General features: G+C 43.1%; 1 protein-coding gene across 2 annotated transcripts in view; it reads right to left on the reverse strand.

The window, feature by feature from the left end:
* Window positions 1-17782: 17782 nt before the first annotated feature.
* SNX10 (sorting nexin 10) overlaps window positions 17783-24708 on the reverse strand; it is a 37480-nt gene continuing 30554 nt past the window's right edge. For both annotated transcript variants that reach the window (XM_069772888.1, XM_069772897.1), the window contains exons 6-7: window positions 21359-21574; window positions 17783-20912 (exon numbers count right to left, since the gene is read on the reverse strand). In XM_069772888.1, the coding sequence (XP_069628989.1) occupies window positions 20834-20912; window positions 21359-21574 (295 nt within the window). In that variant the 3' untranslated portion in view covers window positions 17783-20833. The remainder of the gene's footprint in view (window positions 20913-21358; window positions 21575-24708) is intronic.

The following is a 24708-nucleotide window of genomic DNA, read 5'->3' on the forward strand; positions in this document are numbered from 1 at the left end:
GCATATGACTTCCAGTGGCGCAATGATGTATCATGCCATGAAAATTCGTAGCTTGCTGGGGTTCTAGGGAATCTTTCAAAATCTCATTGTAAGAACAAAGGCCAAAAAAAGCTGCTGCTGAAACCTGTGTGGTTTTGACCCTCCTGTAAGTTTTTAAAAAATGCTTGAACCAGTCTTTTTAACATGCTGCTTACAAAATAAATTAATCCCATGGGCCTTCTGTGCTAAAGGATCATTGATCATTTTCATAAGAGCACAGAAAGTATCCTTTCTGCAAATAATGAATGAGTTGCTAGTCCAAAAATGAGACTATTGAGGCAGCTAAATATTTACCAGGGTGATGAATTTTTTTTAAGTGGCCTTCAGTTTCTCAATGCACATTTGACAACCTGCACATGCCTAGCTACCTAGTGACATCTGCCCATCAAGCCTAAAAGCTATCATTTGCTCCTGCAGGGTTGTAACCACAAGTGGGTCCAGTTACTGAAAGCAGAGAAAAGACAGCCCTCCTTTTAAGTATCCATCCCCCAAGTCTTCATCCTGGTATAAATCACTGTCATTCCATTGACTTCAGTGGGTTTTTGCCAATTAACACCAGCTGACAGCCTAGCCCGGTATTTAGTAGAAGCTAGTTTCCAAGGCTAACGGGGTTGATTCAGACCTTTTGCTTACCAGGCAGCTTTGCCACAGGGAATTTTTTTATTTTTTTCCCAAAAATTGACTTAAAAATTATCAAAGGCCAGTTCTGAATGCCTTGTTATTTGTGATCCTGTGGTTTCTTCTGTGAGAACGAGGTACGTCTGTGATGCCCTTTGCTAGCACCCCCTCAACACTGGTAAACACGAGGGCTGAGTACCACTCGGCTGCTGCCTCCCTCCCAGCCGCACGGACAATTTGCATCACGCTCTGCTGTTCTGCAGCAAAAGGGCACGGTAGGCGTGCAAAACATGCACGCGCAATTTTCATCTCCACCTTACTCAGAAAATCTACTAAATTTGAAGCCTTTCTCTTCCATCTGACTGCAACAAAATGCCCCAGACATTGGACCTGGGATTAACGTGGTGCTTGGGGGAGCTCTCCTTGCAAATTTGGCAGGACCGCTGCTGCAGCCTCACTGCGGGCAGGGCCGTGGCGTGACCGTCCGGGGCACTCGCCACTCATTAGCAGTCGGCCCGTGACACCCCGTACGCGCAGGCAGCGCGGGTGCGCGTGGGCCGGCCCAGGAGCGCGGGCAGCAGCGCACAGGCAGCCGCAGCTGCCTGGTCCCTGACTTGGAAACAAAAGCGCTTGACAGGGGCAAGAGTGCAAGCACAGTCGGAGCCGGGAAGCCAGCGAAGCAGTAATCCAGGGAGTCAGTAGATCAGCTGTGGGGATGGGGAGAGAGCGGGGGGCGGAGGGCGGCGAGGAGGGGGGAGAGCTGGCAGGTCTATTTGAATATCAGGCTCTGCCACACTCGGGGCGCCGCTGACAACTTCATTACCTCCACATATAAAAATGACTGCAGGGTAATGCAAATGGCTTTTGCGTTGTACACTCGCCTGCGTTCTGCGTGCCGGCTGCAGGCCAAGGAGACCTGGCGATGGAGCCTGGAGGCAGACGAGCTTTTGTCCAATTTAATAGGATATCTCTTCAAGGCATAATCCTCCCCTCGCACTCCCCATGCATTATGGAGTCCGGTGACCTGTCTCTTCAGGCACGGGGAAGGAGGGGGGGCTGTCTCTGGCTTGACCTCATCTGTCAATCACAGGAGAAAGAAAGCTGGGGGGGGAGAAGGAGGGAGGGATGCCTATCTATCTATAAGAAATTTCTAATAAATGTTAAGCAAATTTCCTACAGCCTGACACGGTGATCTAATTAATATTATAGAAATGTCGACGGAATATCATTCCGCAGATAGGATTTATCACCTTGAACTGCTGCATAACTGATGGTGAAGGAATGGGCACCCCCGTCCCCCCTGATGCTGATTAAATTAGACATAAGCATCAATATGTTACTTATTGGAGACTAGAATTTCATGCTATTACTCTTCAGTTAATCAGAGAACTGTATCTTTTTTTAAAAGATATCAGACTCCCAGTTCTGCTTGTCTGATAAAACAGATGAAGGGTTTGACTATACAACACTCGCTGTGTGGGGGAAAAATTCAAAAGGAAATCCTACCTAAAGCAGGCTGAAAGGTCCTGCAGCGACCTTGGGAATGCTCATCCTGAACATACCCGACCCAAAATTCAGGGTGGCGTTGATTCACATGGAAGGAGCAGCGACATAATATTATTGCCCTTTTATTGAGCATAAAAGACCGGTGAGGAGGAGGTCTGCCATTCATTTGCCCAAGATGCTTGGAGACAAGTCTCTTCCTGCTATACAAGATGCACCCAGACCTTATTCCCTGGAGCAAGGGCACCTGAGAGTGCCTGAGAGCCACTTGGGCTATAGCACAAGGCTGCTGCCTCTTGCCCGAACCAGCTACAACCCGCTGGGCTCTGGCATACCAAAACCTAGAAGTATAAAGTAAACCTTAAACTCTTCTTGTCAGGAGTTTCATCCTAATTATTCATTATTAGGGGACTCTCATGTGTGAGTAGTGAATTCCTCTTTCCACAGTAGTACGTAATGCCTCAAGTTGTTTTTTTTCCTCTAGACTTCCCTTTGTTCAGCCTTTATCATCCTTCCTCAAAGGATGTGCGCAGAAAACAGTTCCTCTTGGAGAAGCTTTGTTTGATGCTGAATGATCAGGGCACCTCAGCACCGGAACACCATTAATGATGCCAGTGGTTGAAATAACTGACTTTTCCTTTATGTGTTTAATGCCTAGCAGGAACGATTAGGGGAAAAAAAAAAGGGGGGGGGGGGGGAGGGCCGTGCTAGCTCTCACTATATTTTGCAAAGATGTGGCTATGAAAGAAGGTAGAGCTGTTCAAGAACGTGTAACTAGGTAAAATGGGATGAGTCTAAGCATAGGAAAATTGTGACAGAATATCAGGAAACATTTCCTCACAGTGAGGCCTTCAATTGTATAATGGTCACCCCAGGGAAGTGATAGAAGTCTTGGCACTTGAGTAATTTAAAATTAGAGTGGGTAAAGCACAGGGGAATATCCTGTTGGGAGCAATCCTGTATTGATAGTTGAATAGGCAGAGTCACCTAATTGGTCTTTTCAGGCAGAAGTGGGAGTCTGTGATGACTGATCTGTCCCTTAGGCATTAGGTTGCAGAATGACCATTTTGCATCACTAAATGCCTGTTCCCGATTTTCTGGTTGGGCAGTTTAATGCATTTCTAAGCTTGACTAGCAGAGATGAATATTGTTGCATCCTATATGGGGCATAAAAATGTTAAGCTTGAAAGAAGCTCTTACGGCAGATAAGAGGATTTGTGATTCTGATCCAAAATGCTGTGATTAAAATCTAACAGTGTGATGCAAAATTTAATGAATGGCTTTCAGCATCCTTTTGCTCAGGGTTTGATTTCACAATCCGTTTAATTTTGCACTGCTACCAACTGCAGCAACCCTCCCACCTCACAACGCCAGCAACCTCTGCTTTCCCATCTTCTCCCTTGTGCCAGCACTAGCGACTGTGGGGCTGCATGGTCAGCTAGATTTCTAAAAATGAAAAGTTACCCTGCGACACCCCCCAAAGACTAGCGCTCAGCCAAATCAGCTCTCAAAGCAGCTGCCTGCTGCGCTGCATGGATGCTGAGGCCAGCAGAAGCGAGGGATACAGATACACAGCTTCGGGTTGGGGGCTTTCAGTGACAGCCCAGACTTAGGTCAGCTTCTGCTGATCGGCAAATCCAGTCCTCCTTATTTTAATGCTTTGAAAAAATAAGGCACAACCAGCATAAGCACCTTACTGTGGTCACGTGGTTGGTCTCCAGGAGCTTTAGCTACCTTAGGGTCATGGCATGATGACCTTCCCTCTAAGCATCCCTCTGGAAGTCAGATCCAGCATAGATGCATAGCATGGCATTCGGCTCATCTCGCTTAGCAGCCAGCCTAAAAGTTAAGCTTCCAGCCTGAGCTTTCTGCAGCCCAAGAAGAGGGCAGGTTTCTCCAGAGGGTGATTCACCTCCTGTATCTTAGGCTTAGCCTCAAGCACCAGTTTCAGGCTGGGATAAATCTCAATGACTGTGGAGGGAGCCCAGATGACTAATTCAGACTAGATATCTAATTTTCAACTGCTGAAGTGAGCTGGGGTGAATGCCTATCCTTGGATATAGAGAATTAGCCCATTAAGTGCTTGTGCTAATGATAAGCTTCAAAATGATATTGAAATATTGTTTTAAATATACATTTAGCAATCAAATCTTCTTTCAGAGAGGGAGCTCTGAAAAATACCTTTTGGGATCGAGAAATGTTCTTTGTGGTCCCACAATAACAGTTGTGTGTCTCAAACAGGTGTTTCATCTCTCTCACACATTTTTCTCAGACCCCAAGAGGCATAAACTCGCAGATTAATTTTGTTTTGTTTTTTATTAACTAGAACCATTTTTTCCTTAATCTGCAAAAAGCAGAAACAACTTGATGCCAAGCTAAGGCGGATGGGTGGGAAGAGTGACATGGGCCATAGCCCTGCTGTTAAAGCCAATTAGTTTGGCTGGTATACTCCTGGGTCCAGGAGCAGCCACAGAGCTCCTCGCTCAGGCCACCCACCCTTGGCAATACAGTAAGGTTTGTGATTGTGCAGACCAAATCACCCGTGGCCCAAGAAATACTCAGATGCACCACTCCACTCAAAATAGGTGGTATCATGATTGTTACACCTGGATACAAACATGGACCTCTAAGTGTTGAGCTTTTCTGCTACATATATGTTATACAAAGGCACATGTTGTGTGAAGACTGTGGCTATGTGACCTACTGTGTTGCAGGAGATGGCACACGACACAAGCAAATGCACACTGTGTCACCCGCTGTTTTGTACTGGCTGTGTCCTACCCCCCCCCGACAAATGTACAGTCACATTTGCTCTTGTGTATAAGCACATTCACCACCTTCAGTCCCAAAATACCAGGAGATAAATACAGTGCAGTTCTTCCCTTTTAAATCTACAGGAACTCCTGTGTCCTAAGGAAAGCAAGACCGGGGTATAACATTGACTTTAAACTACACAAACCTGAAGAAAACCTCTACTTTGATAGCTGTCTGTTTGCAGCGTGATGATAAAGTGCACCTTCCCAGCACAACTTAAAGACTGCTTTTATTACAGATTTAAAGCAGAGATGAGGAAAATGTACAGCAATTTACTAACATTCTTAAATGATGAAATACAGTAAGAGAGGAATGATAACTTTCCTTTTCAGCAACTGCTCTAACCTACACTAATGAGTAGACTGTTAGGGATTTTCTTCACTTAGCATTTCTCATTATTAATAAATTTTGCACTGACAACTATAAAGTGAACACTTTGGATTTATGCACCTAACCTAATTACATATGCTGCATGTACGCATTTCATTATTTACTTGACAGATTCATTCCTTGATACCATAAATAATTAAAGAAGGATCAAATATTAACAATCAGATACATGTTAATTCTCCTCAAATCTGGGGAAACAAACAGATTTTATTTTCTGTTCAATAAAAACGGAATAAAATGCTTTCATTAGAAGGACTTAAAAATAGGTAAATTCTTGAGTGTCATTTTTATTTTGCATAGAGTGAAAACTAAAATGTCCAGTTGCTCTCTAGTCCCTTTACAGGAATGCATATAGCAATTTTAATAAGTGTAAAAGGTTAGTAATTCCTTTTTGACAGTTTCTAAATTAAATATTTTGGTTTAGTGTTTGTCAGGCAATCTCAGAGGGAGGTGACTTCAAATGTAAAGTCTGATCCTGTCCCCGTGAATGTCAACAACAAATTCGTACTCACTTCAGGTAGGACAGCATCCATCCCATTATTTCCTATGCATTAGCAGTTAATTTTTTTCCAACTCAAAACCCCAAACTTGCCCCCTCCCACCAGCACTATCAGTGAGAAAGGGCCTGATTCTGCTCACTGGTGAGTGCTGGCAGTACCAGTAGCCAAGACACGACACCTCTGGGGTTCAGCCCTGCTGTGAATAAAAGGTGAAAATCTGCTCCTGCTCCTTTCTGCCCCTGTGTTACATCCTCTCTGCAAGCATCCTGCTCTGGCTTTGGTAGGGTTTTCTGTAGAGGGTGTTGCACAGCAGGAACCAAGCAATGCAACCCTCTCTGGCCCAGGTCCATGTGGCCCCTCCTGCGGCGGTAGTGGCCGGGGGGCGGGGGGGAGCTGCCCGCCAGCACCGGGAGTCGCTCGGAGCCTCAGGAGTTAGGTCTCTCCTCAGAAGAGCTACTGCTTAAGCTTTGAGTTATAATTAAATCTTCAGGTGAATTATTTGTGACGGAAAGCTGCTCCCAGTCACAAACCCGTACGAACTGTCTTGCCTGCTGTGCAATTTAAATTGATGTTTAAATATTTTTATACACATTATTCAATATCTCCATTTGATCAAAAATATTCTCCAATTTGAACAAATTTACTTTTGGATATCACATCCCACAATTTTATCATTTTAAAGGTGTTAAAAATTCATAGATTGCCACATTATTCATCATGCAAGATTAATGCCAGCCTGACAGGTTTTGCAAAGATCTGGGTTTTTTTTTCTAAGTGCATATACCATATCTGTATGAGACGTACCTTGGTTGTTGAATATTGATTATTCACATCTCCTTTCTTATTTCTGATGCTAAAGAGAGAATATTAGGATGTGATTGTCAGGGTTAGTGTCTCTCTGACCTACACATGTACTATTAATAATTTATGAGTTGATTTGAAGCAGATCTCTGTGAAATGAGCTGGCAATAAGCAGGGCTGTCTAAGATGACAAAGATTCAGAACAGGCCAAATCATGTACATCAACTTCCTGGTTTCAATCTGAAAACAAAATGAAACAAAAACTCAGTATGCCTTATGCGGTAGTTAGGGATTTATTATTTGAATACACGAAGCGATATCACTGCTCCACATTAAAAGTTATGTCTGGATGATGCAATTGATATATTACTCAAACTTTCTCAAGTATTATGCATATTCAACTATATAAAAATATAGCTGATGCATGAATGAGTAATAAAAGGTATGGCAATCTGTTGGTCAACCCTGCAGTCACCTGACGAGCATCCGCTTACAAATACAGAGCCAGCTCAGAGACTCCTAATTCCATTTAAGAGTTGCCTCCCTGAACCCAAAGAAGATAAAAATAACAAAGGTCAAGGTCTGCAAAGGCAGCTGCTGGATTGGCTTGAGGTTGCCTAACATCTAATGGGAGCTCCTCAACAGTTAGCATTATGGGTGATTTTGCTCTAAAAGCCTTCTTCCCTTGCACTTTACCTCTTTATTTAGAAAGAAGCTCTCTTTATGTCCACAGACTTACTGAGGATGCCCAGATCGCATTTAAGGGGCGTCCTCAGGACCAGACCTGGAAAAGGCGGTCTGTCTGCCGATCGCTGATGCCAGGCACGCCCTGACAAGGTGCCTCCGGCGGGTCTGCACCCTGCCGGAGCCGCTCGTGGAGAAGAAGGGTCTCCCCTGGCAAGGGGCGGTGGGAGCACAGAGTGCCCCGCCAGAGCAGGGCAGGGGTGGCCACCCTCCGGGACCACCCGGCGCAGGCTTAGGTGCGATGGCAGTGAGACACGGCTAAGAAATCACGATGGGGCTGCCCACTGCTTTCAAAGGGCACTCCGAGTAATTTCATGGTAACACCGACTCTCTGCCAGCTCGCTCAGGAGAAACACATCTAGTAAACTGTGGGCCTCATCGCCTAGCATTGGGATTCTCTGTATCTACCTTCTTTTCTTGGCTGCTGGGCTAAACGTTTTGTTGCTGACTGACAAGGTGCATTTCTGGTTTCCTTGTCAGATGCACTGGTGTGATCCTGAGGCCTTAACCTGGATGGAAATACAGCACATAAGGAGTGTTTTTTAAATGTGATGCAACACAAAAACAAATGGGGAAAGTAAAAAGTCTAGCTGACTTTACCAGGAAGGAGACTGTTCCTTAAACCGCAAACAGCTAACAGTTAGGCACAGGGAAACTAGTTAATACGTTGTTACAAATCTGAAATAAAGATGTTCAACCAAGGAAATTACACCGAGCAGCACAAGCTAGAGCAGCAGAGAGCAGCGTGTCAGTGTCACAGGGGTGTTACGGTGACACAGAGACAATGAAACGGGACGACACCAGCTCTGCTCACTGGGAAGGTTTTCTCCATCTGTCTCCTGGGAGTTTTGCTGTGCATACTTTGTAGGGAACCTTTCCACCAAAAGTGGCAGCAAGCCCTTTGGAAATCTTATTAATATTCTTCCTCAGTGCTATTAAGTATGCTGTAGACAGGAGATGACAGTTGCCTTACTGTGAGCAAGGGAAGGGCAGGGGGCTAGCACCAGCACTGACATACTCCAGTAAAACTGCACCGCTGGCATCTCGGAACAAGAAATGAATCAGGAGGGAGAATCGACTTGTAATCCCAAGCCCAGCCAGCAGCCGAAGCAGTTATTTATTATTTGCAGTATGGAGCACCGAACGCATGCTTCCCAGACAAATCAGAGGGCAAGGTCCTTGCCCTGAAGAACATACAATTTATGCAGCTGACCCTGTGAGATGCTGCAGGCCCTCCTGGGAAGAGTGGAGCAATTTCATCCCAGGATCATTTTGGCGCATCTCGGGAGGTCTCGCCTGTCTTGCTAACACAAATGGTTCTTCTGACCCAGGGGATGACTCCTGTAAGTGAAGATGGTTTGGCTGTTAAACTGTGACTCACAAAAAGTAAAATCCTTTATCTGTCTGTAGAGTTTCTGCACGTGCACAGTATTAATACCTGTCTAACCGAGAGGGGAGCTTGAACTCCTCAGATCTACTGGGGAGTTGCAAAGCATCATGCGTTCAAGTGGCAGAATTCAGCAGGCGTCTCTCAGCGGGCCCCAAAGCACCGTTTCCTGGGGTGAAAGCTGGGCAGGGTAAAACCACATCAAAGTGATGCAAACAGGGGATGAGCAAGAGCAGGTGACCCTCACGCTAGTGACATCCCTGACACTACCCACAGCCAAAGCAGTCCCCCTCGGCTGTGGCAGGACAGCTTACGCCAGAGGCTCCTCCTTGTCCTCCCTGTTATGGTAGACAGAGAAATGGAGAACTGCTACAGGATCCTTCTCTAGGAACTGCATTTCACACTATAAAGCCAAACCTTTGAGGTCTTCTTCCTGAGTTATTCCCACATGGGAATTAAGGCACTGCCTTCAAAGATGTTTCAGGTAGTGGTGCTGAGGGTGATGGTCATGAATGAGTGCAAGCACATCACCACCGCTGCCATGAGCTGACTCCCCAAATAATTTTTCACTAAATTTGTCATTCAGGTCTGCACCTCCTTGTGTTTCATCCAGGAAAATCCCAAGTCCTCAGTTCCCAGACCAGCAAAATACTTTGTGGACTCCCAAGCCCTGAAGTAGCCCAGAACACTCTGCTCCTTACAGGATGCAACACATCAGCGCACATCCAGCTCATCAATCTAACGCATCAATGAGTTTGCCATCTTCAGAAGGAAATGTAGGCCTCGTCTTTTTACAATGGCTGCAACATCATCCAGGAACCAGGAGGGACAAATAAACCAAGGAATTTCCTAATGACTCTCTTCTGTGGGAAAGAGGAAAGATAACATTGTACTTCTGGCTTTTGGAAAGGACAAGAGCTCTCTTATTTACAAGCAGTGGCCTGCACTGATAATTGCATTGTAGGAAGCCGTTGTGATTAGCAAGAAACAGGGTGGGAGGGAAGAGCCAGTAAAGCTCCAGGCACAGCACAATGCTCTGTCCTTGGCACAGTCTTAATCTCCTGCTCAGAAGTCATCGTCACTTTGTACAAACAATGCAGAATCAAGGATAAGCTCGCAGACCCTTCTGGTGAAGTGTCTCAGTCACCGCCCCAAGAAGAAGACCTGGTCAGAAAGCAAAATATGAACCTTAAAAGATTCTGCTTGGGTTTAGTTAAATGGGTTGTTGCAATCTAGAAAATTGTATTTACCTATAATGCTTGTATTTGAAGTCAATTTTTAAGACTTGTTTTTACAGTAGAAGGCCAGGTCACACATCCCCTCAGCAAAATAAATTCACGTAGTGTGAGGAGGTCTGCTGGAATCAGCTGAACAGGCAACACAACTTTGGTACGGGAAGTTTAAAGTCCAGGTTTGCAGTGCTCATTCACATAAACGGTCTCTACTCATGCTAGCAGTCCCAAATTATTTTAATAAGTACTGTCATGGATGGATGAGTAAAGACTGAAAGATCTGGCCAAAATCAGTCTTTCCTATAGTTCTTAGGCAACATCAGCCCTGTTTCCTTCAGTCCAGTTCCACTGATAATACCATCTGATATCAACAAGACCGCAGCACTTCTGCAAGTGTCCCTCAGAGAAAATCCTGTCAGTGCTGCTTATTTAACCAATCTAAACAAGGTACCCTAATCATCTCTCTCTTCTCATCTCCTGTTTCTTAATCAGCGAGAGGAGTGAGTAACCCCCTTTTTCCAAAATAGACATAAATCTCTGTTCTGAATGCTGCAACCCAAAGGATAATTAGCCCAAAATTTTCAGATGCAACAGATGCCAGAGGGAGTTTGGTTTCCAAGTGCCAGAGTGCAGAGTGCTTGGAAGTAAAAAGCAAATCCCTTTCAGCTGTTTCAAGCCAAACATCAAAAACCGGGGGCCCTCTGCTACCTCTTAGGAACATTTCGTGCAGATAGCTGGGGTGAGATTTTCACAAGGAGCATGGCACTTTGTCCCTTCTAGCAGGTAAAGCAGTGGATCCCAGCAGCGGGAGGATCCTTGTTCCTCCCTTAGCTGCAACAGATGCCCTGTACATCCCTATGTGTTGCCTCACTGTTCCTCAGTTTCCCCAGCTGTAAAATAGTAGATTCTGTTCATTGTAAGGCTGAATTAATCCCTCATCGCAAAAGGCTTTGAGACTCTGGACAGGAAACTTTTATCACAAACACAGACGAATTATTAACTTCCTATATCCAGCCAGTGATGTGCTGACTCTGGTGCCAAGGGAGAGCTTTGACTTCCCAGCAAAATTCAAACCATCCAGGAGCCAAACTTGGTTTAAGACTTCCTTTTTTCTGTGAGCAAATTGGCAGCATTTTGAGAGATAGACAGTCATATCCCACCTCCCCTCCCAGTGTCTTAGATCATTAGAAGTAGCAAGAGTTGTAGATCTTTTATAGAGTGGAAAATAGTAATAAAAGAGAAGTTTCATATAAACAGCACTTTAAAAGCATTTCTTGCAATATAATAAGAAGCCATTCTATTGCTATATACAGGTTACTCTTCCAACAAAGTTATTTCTGGGGGCTAAGTACTACTGTCCCAAGGTGGACATTCACAGGGTTACTTTTCTGTCATAGGACCGGGTCTCCGAAGGCTCTCATGTCAGGGGAGTGATGGGCTCCTTCAGGGGATGAGTCAGAGCAGCTGAATTTGTTTAGGAACCAGCCTCCCTAGGCTAACATTAGCTTTTGAGAAAAACTCTCCCCACACCTTAAGTGCCTAAATCTCACAATTCAACGCACAGAGCCTTCAAATGAACATCAGAGGTAAAAAATGGTGTGCAGACACAAATGTGAACACAGGTACACTGGTCTTCGTGGGTGAACTCCTGTCCCACACTGAGGTCTCTAATTAAAGCCCAATTTCATGGTAAGAGCGCTGGGTGCAGACCAAGTTGAATGTTACCAGCTGACGGCCATTGCCTTCAAGGAAAATAAGAACTGGGTCAGACCAGTGGTCCTTGTGGCTCTGAATCTGCTTTCGGACCAGGGCTACCAGCAAACGCCAAGAGAAGACCGCAGGGGCAAGACAGGCATAGGATGATGACTCCCTCCTGGGATACCTGCCCAGCTCTCAGCCTCACAGTGGCTTCACAGGGACAAAACCACAAGCCCCAAATTTGTCAAAACCCAAGAAATAGTCGTGTATCCACAAAAACACAGCTGGGGGACTGAGCCTCTAAAATATCTCTGGGGGCCCAGGCCCAGGTGAGGGATGTTCTGAAGAACTCAGGGCTCTGTTTGCAAGTGTTTAAAACCCTTGCCTGAACCAGGCTTTTAAGAGAGCTTGGCCACCTATGGCTGTTGGCTGCCTTTTCCTTGCAGAAACCCTTTTAAGAATGTATTGCTTATATCGGAAATAAAACAGAATCAAGATTCCTGACACTTGGCTCAGAGGTGTGACTTCTGAAAAATCACAAGTGCTCCTTTCCTCAAGCACAAGGAAATACTGTTCTTTTAAAACTGTTTTAATTACCTGTGTAAATAACGTGAAATAAGAACATATGAGAGGTCTTAGAAACTGGAAATAGATGGCATTTTGAGAACACAAACATGTGAAAAAGAAAGGATAGACTTTGTAGTCCACTTTACTATCACTGTTATTGATCATTATCATGCATTGAAGACTCAGGACTTAACATAAACATAAGTACACTGAAAACTTCTAGAATACTAGGAAATATATCCAGAACTTCATCTACTCCTGATTGTCTTTCAGAAACAAAAATACATTTCACTGTGTTTGAAAATACTGTTTGAAAATGTTCTCTACTTCAATGCAGACATTTTTCTGTTTTCAGGAAAAAATTAACTATAGCACCTTCAAAAAGGCCACCTATTGGTTCAAACAAGAATGTAAGTTTTAATCTGAGTGCAATTCAGAAGACAGAATTTTTTCACCTTCAGTATAAGCAGCACGAATTTTTTTCCATCTACTTCAATTGAATCTGTGCTTGATATTTGTTAACCACTTCTACTCTGAAATTTGTATTTAGTATTTGTATGTAAATTAAAACAGGCCTTCTGTATTGGTATAAGTTACAAAATATCTGCAGCAAAGATATTTTTGTTCAGAAGGTTTAACTGTCGGTTATTTCTGTATTTGGTTTTCTAGATTATGTTTTTGCTTTGCTTTCTGATTAGCCATCAAAGAATAAAAATAGTGTAAGAATCTGGCAAAATGGCCATCTCAGCTGATGGCTGTTTTCTTACCTACAAGCAAAAATCAACCCCAACTAGTAAATACTAACTTAAAATTTGTGAGCACCCAAAATCATAGGTGCCACAGGAAAGTTCTACTACTCAGGCATATTTTAAATATATCCATGGGAAGGAATCAAAGAAAGTGCAAATACTTAGAATTACAATATCCATTGAAGCTTAAAAATGTTTTGGTTTGTTGTTTGAAATAATTCTAAGCTCAGGCATATGCCAGCGCATTTAACATGGAAATGAGCTGTGCCTGATCAACAGTTTAACAAGAGGAACATTTGAGCAAAACCTATAGCTCCAGTAGTACCTGAGCGGTTTGCTACTCTTGATCATTAAAAAAAGCAAAGATAGATTCAGTGAGACAATGGTTGAGTTGGGGCTGCATGCCACCATAAAAGATAAATTATTCCCTACCTTTGGGGGAAATCTGAGCTAGTTGACATGTGTGAAGATTTTTTAGTTTATCAGGAAACTGTAAGACAAAAGACATTCTTTGAAGGGGCACCATCAAATTGTAATCTCTTCGTCTAGGTTGGGTTTTTTTTGTTTTAAATCAAGGAGATTAAAGCGAGGGTCCAGACTACTAGCTGACGACTATGAGAGCAATGTAAATACTACCATAGGTCTAGATCTAGCCCCCCAAGAAGACATGATAGCCCTTCTCCAAAGAGTTTGCAATTTAGTAAGGGCAGGTCTCCAGCACCATGCACTCAACTCCATGGAGATTCCCAAACCTAGGACTGAATGCTTGACTTTTGGTACCAAGATTCATACAACCATCCTGGCACAATGATGGGAGACAAGGCCAGTATGCACATGGACAAGGTTGACCAGAGGATTTGAGCCACATAGGCCTTATTTGCTGCATTTTATTTTTAACCTGCATTTGCCATTACGATCTTTGCAAACAATTGTGGTTTTACTGTCAATTCCCCTAATTTTTCATCTTTTCCCTTCTTCCAGTTATTACGTAGAAATGACCCACAGGAACAAACAGTGGATCCAAGCAATCAGGGAGGGGAAATGTTCAACTATCAAAAAGCATAAAGCAAAGAAATGATGAGAAAACAAAAAATACCCCTCCATCTTTGTGTGGCATTTGTCACAAGAGTAGGTGTCGTGGTTTAACCCCAGCCAGCAACTAAGCACCACGCAGCCGCTCACTCACTCCCCCCCATCCAGTGGGATGGGGGAGAAAATCAGGAAAAGAAGTAAAACTCGTGGGTTGAGATAAGAACGGTTTAATAGAACAGAAAAGAAGAAACTAATAATGATAATGATAACGCTAATAAAATGACAACAGTAGTAATAAAAGGATTGGAATGTACAAATGATGCGCAGGGCAATTGCTCACCACCCGCCGACCAACACCCAGCCAGTCCCCAAGCGGCGAATCCCTGCCCCCCCCTTCCCAGTTCCTAAACTAGATGGGACATCACATGGTATGGAATACACCGTTGGCCAGCTTGGGTCAGGTGCCCCGGCTGGGCATGAGAAGCTGAAAAATCCTTGACTATAGTCTAAACACTACTGAGCAACAACTGAAAACATCAGTGTTATCAACATTCTTCACATACTGAACTCAAAACATAGCGCTGTACCAGCTACTAGGAAGACAGTTAACTCCATCCCAGCTGAAACCAGGACAGTAGGTAACCACTTTGCAGGGAGAAATATGATGATGCCTCATGGAAACCTTTTAAAGTAATTTCTAACAACTATATTCACTACCAGGACAGTCACTAAGAGGTTGCCAGGAGAGAAAATAAAAGCTCCTAGACTGTTTCCGTACAGTCTGCACTCGATGTTATGACTATTACATCAATGCCTAGAAATGATAATGGGATGAGGGCCCTCCCCAGCCAGGCACCATGAAAAACCATACTGAGAGGTTGTTGCGGACCAGCAGACAATGAGAGCTTTCTTACTCTCATCTTCGTACTTGGGAAGTTGAGGCATATCCTGTGCGGAGTCGCCCTTGCCACAGCTGTATGGAGGCCTGTCCTCATCCCCGGACCTGGTCCTTACCCACCCTGAGCATCCCTTTCCCCGCTGGGGAGGACGTCACGGTCCAGGCTGGAAGACGGGTACTTCTCGGTCCCCACTTCCCCAGGATCACGACCCAAACCCCTCTATCCCTAAATCCCTCCAGCCCTTGGCAGCCCAAAGCCTGCTCCCAGAGCTCTGACGCCGCGGCCGCAAGTGCTCAGTGGCTCCCTGGGAGGCTCCATCTGAAGGTCTGGCCGAGAGGCAGCGAGCCCCACGCTGATGCTGCGGGCCTGTCCTTTGGGCACCTTCCCTTCCCACCACGCCAGGGCTGCCTTTGCGGTGTTTTAATTGCCACAGGGCTGGGAAAGCCCCGCTCTGGTGCCTCTGCTCTCCAGGATACATCCCTCCTCTCCCTCCCCTGCTCTGCTCCATACATGAATACATTTCTCTCTTTTTTTTTTTTTTCCTTTTGGTATTTATTTTTTTTTTCTCTTTCCCATTACCCCTTTAATGCAGAGCAGGGCTGCTGATTACAAAAGAGGCAGTTTGACTCGAGCAATAGGTCTTCTTCACTAATCCTCACTGTCATGGAAATTCCAGCTGCTACAAGAATAAGAGGCTCAATCCATATTTGCCAGCTCTAATATGAAATCTGTCAGGGCCCAAATTAATGAGTTCCAAATTCCTTACATCACGATAACAGGTTAAGACTGGTCAATTAATTACATAAATCCTTCCCGATTCATTGTGCATTTTCAGGCGAGATTGTGTCTTACATAACGGGGTGACACAAGGCCTTTTGGCTCTTGCTGTTCCGCAGAAAGGCCTCCATTTAAGCTCAGCCTGCCTGCCACGGAGGCTGCTAAGTGTCGCGCCTTGGCTTTACACTGGCACCTAATTGCTTTTGTATGAAAAATAGAAAAAAAATATTTATTTTTTTTTTAAATTGCGGAGCCCGGCGCTGCCGTGCCGTGGGGGCCGGTGCGTGGGGGGCCGGCGGGGGGGCTTCTCCGTGGGGAGGCAGGTGCAGCCCCCCGCCGCCCCGGCTGACCGCCATCCCCCGCGCGGTGGGCGCCTCCCCGTTTTGCCTGGTTGCGGAGCTGCCCGGCTGCGGCAGGGGCTCTGGGATGGGGGGTGGGCAGCAGTCAAAGCGAGAAATAACAGAAAAATATTTCGCGGTGCCCGCGGAGAGCCGCGGACACGAAGCGCGCTGCCGGCGCGGGGGTCGCCGCCCCGCCCCCCCCGCGCCCCGCCCCGCCCGGCTGCGCGCCTCTCGCTGACCCGCAGCGCCCCCTGGCGGCGCGGCGCCGCGGGCGGGAGCGGCGTCTGGGCGGGGAGGGGGGGGAGGTGGGAGGGAGCCCGGGGCGGTGGGGGGGGCGCGCAACAACGGGCTGCCGGGGGTGGGGGGGGGCGCGGAGCCGGTCTCCGCGCTGCCCCCGCGGGCAGAGCCGGTCCGGCGCCTTCCCCGGCGCCTTCCCCGGCCGCGCGTGGGCGCGGGGACGGGACGCTGCGGGAGCGCGGGCGGCCGGCCCCCCGGCCTCCCCCCGCCCCGGCCCGCTCCCTCCCGCCTCTCCCGCCGTTGCCATGGACTGCGGTTGCCACGAGTTACCGGACCGAGGCCGGGCGGCCTCGCTCCTCGACGGCCCCCCCCGCCCACCGCCCGCGCGGGCACGCGCGGGCACACGCGTGCGCGCACGCACGCACGCAGCCGCCGGCTGGCGCGCACGCCGCCGCCGCCGCCGCCGCCGCCATCGGAGCCATGCGCCGGGGCGGGGGGGGGGCGGGGCGGAGAGGACGGCGGCCCCAGGTAAGGCGCTCGCCCCGCTCCGCACCGCGGCCGGCGGCCCCGGGGCAGGGCCGGGAGGGGCCGGGGCGCGGGGAAGGGCCGGGCCGGGGCGCGGCGGCGGCAGGGAGCGGCGCTGCTGCCTGCCGGGGAGCGCGACCTGGGATGGTGGCTGCCTTTTCCCTTTTTTGGGTTTTTTTTTTGGTTTTTTCTTCTGCCCCTGTTTTTTTTGAAGTCCTCCTCCGCGCCCGCCGCTTGCACCGGCGGCACGGCGCGGTGCCCCGCGGGAGCAGCCCGGTGGCCGAGCCCCCGGTGGCAGCTTCGGCGGCCGTACCCATGCCCACAGCCACCCCCACGCGGGGGTCTCGCCCATTCAAAACCCGGGGGGGGTCAAGGCCGAAGCAGAAAGGCCGGTTTCTGCTTTGAAAGGTCACTTGAATTATTTTCTAAGGGGGCTTTATTCCACAAGGCAAAGCACCGATTTAAGACGTTACCGGGTATTTTTAGCACCGAAGAAGAGAATAATCGTGTCTTTCCTAAGGCATTTGGGCCTTTCATGAAAAGAATCGAGTTGATGCTGGAAATAATCATGTACGTTTTTCCAACAACTGTAATAGCTGGTGGAGAAATGTAAACGCCCTGGCCGTGAGAGCGCAGCTCCTAGTCCTGCAAGGGCAGAGGCGACCCAGAAACACACACACACCTCTTACCCCTGAACACGCTGACTGCGCCTGTACCTTCTGTTTTACAGCAGAGCAAGTCACAAACACCGCGTACCTATATAATTTAAATATTGCTCTAGAAAAAAATTTCAATATGTCACATGTCCAAAAAAGACACGGACACAGAATGTTGCAGGGTTACAGATTGGGGCATTTAAGAGTACAAATTTTCTTAACGCTTATAAAACTACAGTGCAATTTAAATGAAAATTTTCATTCCAAGAGACAATCGTTCTCGAAAGTATATTTCAATGACACTGTAAGTAACCGGTTGCTTAATACTAGTTTACAATATTCTGAAGTTACACGTTACAGAACTTGATAGCACATAGGACCGGAGTTTTTTCACTTCTCTACATTTTCTACAAAAACAGTAACGATGACAACCCCAAACACAACAGTTTGCATATATGTACATATTACAAAAATAGTTGAAGAGTAAATACACATGGTAAGTCATAAAGTGATTAGGATATTGAAATAAAGGAAACCTTACTGGCAGGTTTACACACAAGACAAAGTAGTAACTTGTTTAATTACTTAAAAGCTTCTAAAAAATCATCATAAAAAGGAGAATATAAAGTTCTAAGCAAAAGCTAAAGTGAAGCTTTTGAGTTCAAAATTAGTGCAATTACATATAAACTAGCAATAGTAATTAGATGATATTAGGAACTACGTATTAGCCTGTTTAAAAAAACTAGCAGGAAATACTGGCATTTTTCAAAACTATAAAATGAGAACCAAAATACTCGTGATCAACTGATCAAAATATATGACAGTGCTGAAAAAAATCAACAAATCACTGAAGTCATAAAAGACATTAAAAATATTTTTTACATTTAAATTTGTAGCAGTTACATTTAAATGTTCCAAATTAAACAAAATGTCTTAAAGCACTTATATGCAGTTACATACAGCTGATACAAAAAGACAACATACTAGAATACTTTTTCTTCCCCTTCAATAAGAAAAATTCCAGTAATACTAGCTATGCAAACAACATTCAAAAGATAAATATTTAAATAAATTTCTGTCAAAGAAATTTCTTCTCAGAAGAAAGTTCTGTTACAGTAGTCTTAGAATTTTTGAACAGGGTGACAAAGAAAATAACAGAACAACAAAAGAACTATTAGAAAACAAATATTTATTTCAGAAACATCTTCATTCTGAAAACACTCACTGGCATACAGATAAGCTCCTAGAATTAAAAAATAAAAACCAGCCACAAAAGCTCTCCAAACCTTTTATTTCTGTAATTTTCATCAGATTTTGAGGATGTGTTAATAGGCCAGAATTGTAAAGTGCTTCAACAGTTTAGCTCATTCTTTTAAAACAAAATAAAAGCCCACTACCCTGACATTGCATTAAATAAAAACACAAATATCTTTCTCAGACATTATTCCAGCTTTTGTTTTTATATTTTCCCCATCTTGTAAATAAATGCACTAAACAATTTTTCTTGTAATGTGCCATCTTAAAAAAAAAGAAAAAAAAGAAAAAAAAAAGAAAAAAGTCAAGTAATCAAAATCTCTGCCTGGCAGTTAGCAGCTATTTTTTAAGCTACTTTTAGTGATAACTTGTTGCTCTAATTAAATGTTACCACTTTCACATTAAAATAATGTTGCTGCTAACTCACAAGCTGAGAAGGTGAATAGATACATTTGTGCAATTCAGTAAGACCCAGCAAAAAGAAACACCAATATTTGTCTTATAAAAGTGCTACCATCAACAAAATACAGTGGCTTAAAGTAGTTACCTAAGAGATGTTATCCTCGGGCTATTAAAACATGTTTCTAAAATTACACACATTCCCAGCTGGATGCTTTAAAAAAGCATGCCCACACATGCCTATGCTACTCTTTATTAGCTGGCCATTTAATAATCTATTGTTTCTGTACTTCACAGGTTTAAAATGCTCCTTCTTTGAAAGCATCCACAGAATTCTTAAAAAAAAAAACAAACCCCAAACATATCTATCTATCTATTTATATATATACATCTCCATTTCTAGGCTGGTAACTACACCACCGAAGTTAATGGGAGCTTTGCTAAGGGTGATCAGACCCCCTAGCTCTTTTTAATAGCAGTTAAATGTCAAATATAAATACAACAGTACAGTGAAACATATTCCTTTGACAGAATCTGGGACAAGACACTACACAGCTGCTGTTAACAATAAAGAGCAAAACTGATGTTTAATCAAAATAAGCGTTGGTGGTTACGAAGTTGTGTTCAAGCCTGCCTTTTGTGAAAAAGTCAATATTCCAACTTGTTAACTATAGCCACAATGAAATCAGCAGCTCCTGTTACTCCTAAAGAGTGGAGAGGTCCACATCTGTAAAGCATGTTATTAGCTATGTGATTATCATCATCTTGGAGAGGGAGATACTCTCTGAGCTGCTAAACTAAAACATCTCCCCCAGCATCTTCAAATATAGGTGCCTAAAGTTAAACATGCTGGATGAAGTCCTGGCCCTAGCGAGGTCGATGCAAAATTCAGCCATTGGTTTCCATGGACTTCATCCAGGATTTTCACTAGGAACAACTATCCATAATTCCCTGGGAACTGAGAATCTCCACAGCAAGGCTAGAAATGATGTCATTTTTATTAATATTTCTAACTTCCAAGCAACCACGCTCAAGAATTTTGGCCTTCAGTTCTTACGCATGATAAAACCGAGCTTTCCATAAACATTACAGAAAGACCAGGGGAAGATATATTTATATCTCAAATTGTCAGCAGCATATAGTTTGTACAAATGTTGTTTTGCTGATGTTGCTGAGCTACTTTAAAAAGTTAATACCTTGCGGGGTATGTAATTTCATCACCAATGTCAAATGACTTCTAAAGATGAAACTTCTCTGATGCAAATTACAAAAAGATGCTTTGAATATATTTGATATGATATACCAACTTTTAAGATGAGGAATTAAGTTATCTTTATTTTCCAGATCTGAGACATGCACTCACTAAGGGAAATATTTTAACTGCCACGTATGTCAGCAGAGCATGACTTACCCAATACTGAGATTTTAATAGTCATAAAAACCTAAATGTAATAGGTAGCGTGTAGACCTGAATCAACATATGTAATAAATCAACAAAGAAATGGTATCAAGCTCTGTTTTGAAAATTTCGTAAGGACATATGGTTGTATTGATGACGTGTCTTTTAGATACATGTTACCAGCCAGCCGTGTTTATGTGGTACATGTTACCAGTAAACAGAGCGGAAACCACTTTGTACTGTCCTTAAGATAGCAATACAGGAATGATTTTTCATGATTCTTCAGAAGCTGGGCTTGCTTTACATCCACATGAAATGCTGTCATCACTAGGTCCGAGCCCGGAGGATGAACTGCAGAAAAGGGGAGAGAGAGGGAAAAAAAAAAAAAAAAAATAAAAGGAGGAAATTGGTTTTCACAACACACTCAAAGCCTGAGTAACAGAGGAGAACTTTAATTATCTCCAGTCACAAAGAGAGACAGGAAATTTGGACTTTTAATTAGCCATTTGGAGTGCAGTTGGATATTTTTTTAGCAAGATAATTTAAACGCGAATAATTCAAGTCTGACTAAATGAAATTCACATAATCAGAATGCAGATAATTGAATTTCTACTGCATTCATTAATTCAGTGTGGAGGTGTGTGTGAAGACTTCTATGATGAGCTGTCACAGCTCAATAAAATCTCAGTCAATTAATTTTTTCATTATCTTAGTATTACATCAACAAAAAAAGCAAAGCATGCGCGTGTGTATGTATGTATATATAATCGCAGAAAGTAAGGAAATACAGAAATCACCTCTCTGAATCAGAGTCCGCATCGTTTTTTCCTTTTTTTTTCTCTTCTTCTTCTATAGGAAAACGTCTGTTCAAAGAGGCAAACTTATGAATCGCATCAGCAACAGAGTATTTGGTCTGTCCAGATACACAAGCCTCCATATCTTCTGGGCTTAGCTGAGTCTGTAAGAAGAGGTGAAGCCTACTGTCTGAAAGCAATAATGCGTCTTGTAGGATCCTGGAACACGAAAAAAAGTTAAATGTTTTTATATAGATGCACATACACACATATTTTCGCCAGAACAAATTCTAAATGATGTCCTGCTTTTAAGTTTTCAGATGAATCCTAAATCAGTAACAGAAGGTAATGAACATATTAAAATGATTAGGTGTGTGTTACTTTCTTATTACATTATTTGGAATTTTAGGTGAGTAAAAACACGAAGCTAATAGTTAGGCACATCTGCTATTAGAATAACATCAAGGACATTTCTTCCATTTAACCATCTGTTATTACCACATGGATCAATTAATGATTTTTAGGCAGTTGGAGGCATATACTCTTATGAAAATTTGGTCTCCATTTGAGAACGCTTTTTTTTTTTTTTAATAGCTAAGCTTTTCTAAAACTTACAAGGCACCAATTTCTTTGGTGGGGGAAAGAAGTGTGTACTGAGACAGAGGACATCATACACATGCAGTGTCAGGACTTTGAAATACCTGTGAACAGAGCTGATGCTAGCCAAAATCATTTACACTTTTACAAATATGCATACATTTAAGCTAGAATTAAAATGCTAATACTGATTTAAATTTACTTACAGTTTTTAGGGAATCTTAAATACTATTTCATTCCAGCTATTCTTTTCAAAAGTCCATTTTAATCTTTGTGTTATATGTATTTTAAATTAAGTCTTCAAATAAATTTAGCACTGAGTATTTACTTACATCAAGTGAGAGTAAACAAAATACAATACATTCCAGTAACACAGAAAGTTGTAGAGATAGTTTTACAAGGACTGAGAATTGAAGATTATCATCACTATTTGGGGGGTGGGGCAACTTTGCTGGAACATTTCTCTAAAGAATGAATTCTTTAATATGCAAATCTTAGAATGATTAACAAGAGATTTTTTTTTATATGTACATTTAATTTTACTCATGTAATAAAGTCATCAGAGCCTATGACCATGCCAAACAGTGCTCCACAGAAAATTATTAAAATAACTTTAAACAAATCAAAACTATTAAGAGTCAATATTTACCTATTTCTACTCATTTAGATTACATCATTTCCAAAAAAGTCATTGCTATGCAATAGGAAACAAGAGATGACGTGAATGTAAGAACTAGCAAGAGCAGAAAGAAATATTGCATTCTGTACGTACTCTTGACTAAAATGAAAAGTATAACTGATTAGTTCCTTCTCTCAAATAAGATTAACGGTGTGTTTGGACTGTAATGTTTTAAAACACAAATACATTCTGAAAACTGTTCTCTAAGGTGGCGAACATTACAATAACATTTTATAAATACACTAAAGGATTTTTGGCTTCATCTAAGCCTATAAAAATCTGCCAAACCAAAATAAGTAATAAGAGATATCTAACTGAAAATGCAGGATGTTTGTGTACACACACATTTCATTTGCCTAGGTAAACACACACACAGGCTCAACCAAATAACTCAAACTTTGACACGTTCCAATGAGGAAATCTCTGCAATGACCCTAATGATCTACCAGGTGCATTTCAAATTCAGTCTCAGAAGGACCAGATTTCACTGAAGTTCAAAATAAGCACACTTTCATACCTAGAGAAAGCTTTTTCAATCCGATCTAAATTCTCACAATTTTACTTAAAAATAAACATAGCAAATAGACATCTGTAAAAATCAATGCACGCAGTGTATTAATACACAAATAAACTTCTTCGTAGTCTAAAAGAAGCCAGCAAATGCTGTGTAAAAATGATTCAAAACACAGAATTTACAGGTCTACACACCTTGACAGCAACAGCTTCATGAATACAGTTTGAAAAGCCATCATTCAGCGGCCAGTAAAAGAGGATTTCAGCCTTGACTCTTGATAAACATACATTCCAAACAAAGCCAAACATTGCAACAAGAAGTAAAAGAAAAAGTATCATTCCACACAATAAATCCACGTTTATAGTTTATTCAACTGGGCGAGTAAATATTCTCCTTCCTCTTTTCTTCCTCTTAAAAAAAAAAAAAAAAAGAAATTAAAAAAAAGAAAGAAAAAAAGAAAAATAACATGCTGGAGTTTACTGTGGAGTAACTAGAGTTACTGTTTTTCCCAGGCTTACGAGCACAATGAGGGGATGCACATTTCCGCAATTCTAACATTTGCGTGTCTAATACCAAGTAACCCAGCAAAAAGCCAAGACATTAAATTCTGTGGATGGCATTTAGTTTCACAGATTCTCCTCTTGCTGCACCTTCAAAAGTTTCCTGCCAACCAGCAAAAACACAAGTAACTAACTGTTCATGAGATTACACTACACTTACAGCTCTGTTGCTGTTTGAAATGTATTTTATTTTCTTTATAAAATAATGGGTAATCTTTAAAATTGATTTTAGATGGTTTGAGGCATTACACCAGAGAAGTAATGAGCATTAATGTCAATGATATTGGACACAAATTCATTTTAGCTTTATTTCATGTCCAGTACAATTCTGCTAAGCCTTGAACTGCTAAAGCACTGTTATTAACTCGGCAGTAACCTAACACATGGAACAGCAAACAAAAGTGATAAGTAAGAGTACAGACTGATCAGGACCTCAAGGCTACTGTCCTTTTTCTGCAGCTATAATTCAATTTCCAATTTTACTTTACATTGGACTCATTATTTCACAGTAATTTTCTTTTCTGCTTCATAGTGCCATCTGGAGGTGAAAGGAGTGAAGAGAAACCAAGGCGAAGAAACAGAAAGATGTTCATAAAGCTAATCACACACATACAGATACATAGATACATGTATATGTGCATATATATGTTCACAAGGGGGGGAGGGGACCAAACACTCAATGCATTTTGCAAACCACTTAAAACCATCCTGAAAGCAAATACATGAACACCTTTCACCCAGTCATACCCTTGAAGAATTTTTTTCTTTCTTTTAATTAAAAAAATATAACTTCTGCTTCCCCCTTCCCCCCCATCTGAACCAACAGGTTAGATTGCTTTTTAATTGCATCCTTCAAGCAATCAAAATGAAAAATAAATTCTGTGCTATCCGTAAGCGTTATGCCTTCCTGTTCAAAATACTCCTTCAAGGAAATAACCATACATTTGTCACCAGATGTTACTAGTAGTAGTAAGTGCTGGTATAGCAGTTGCTCTCCAGGGCT

Source organism: Haliaeetus albicilla, chromosome 2 (genome assembly GCF_947461875.1).
Source record: "Haliaeetus albicilla chromosome 2, bHalAlb1.1, whole genome shotgun sequence".
Taxonomy (NCBI): Eukaryota; Metazoa; Chordata; class Aves; order Accipitriformes; family Accipitridae; genus Haliaeetus; species Haliaeetus albicilla.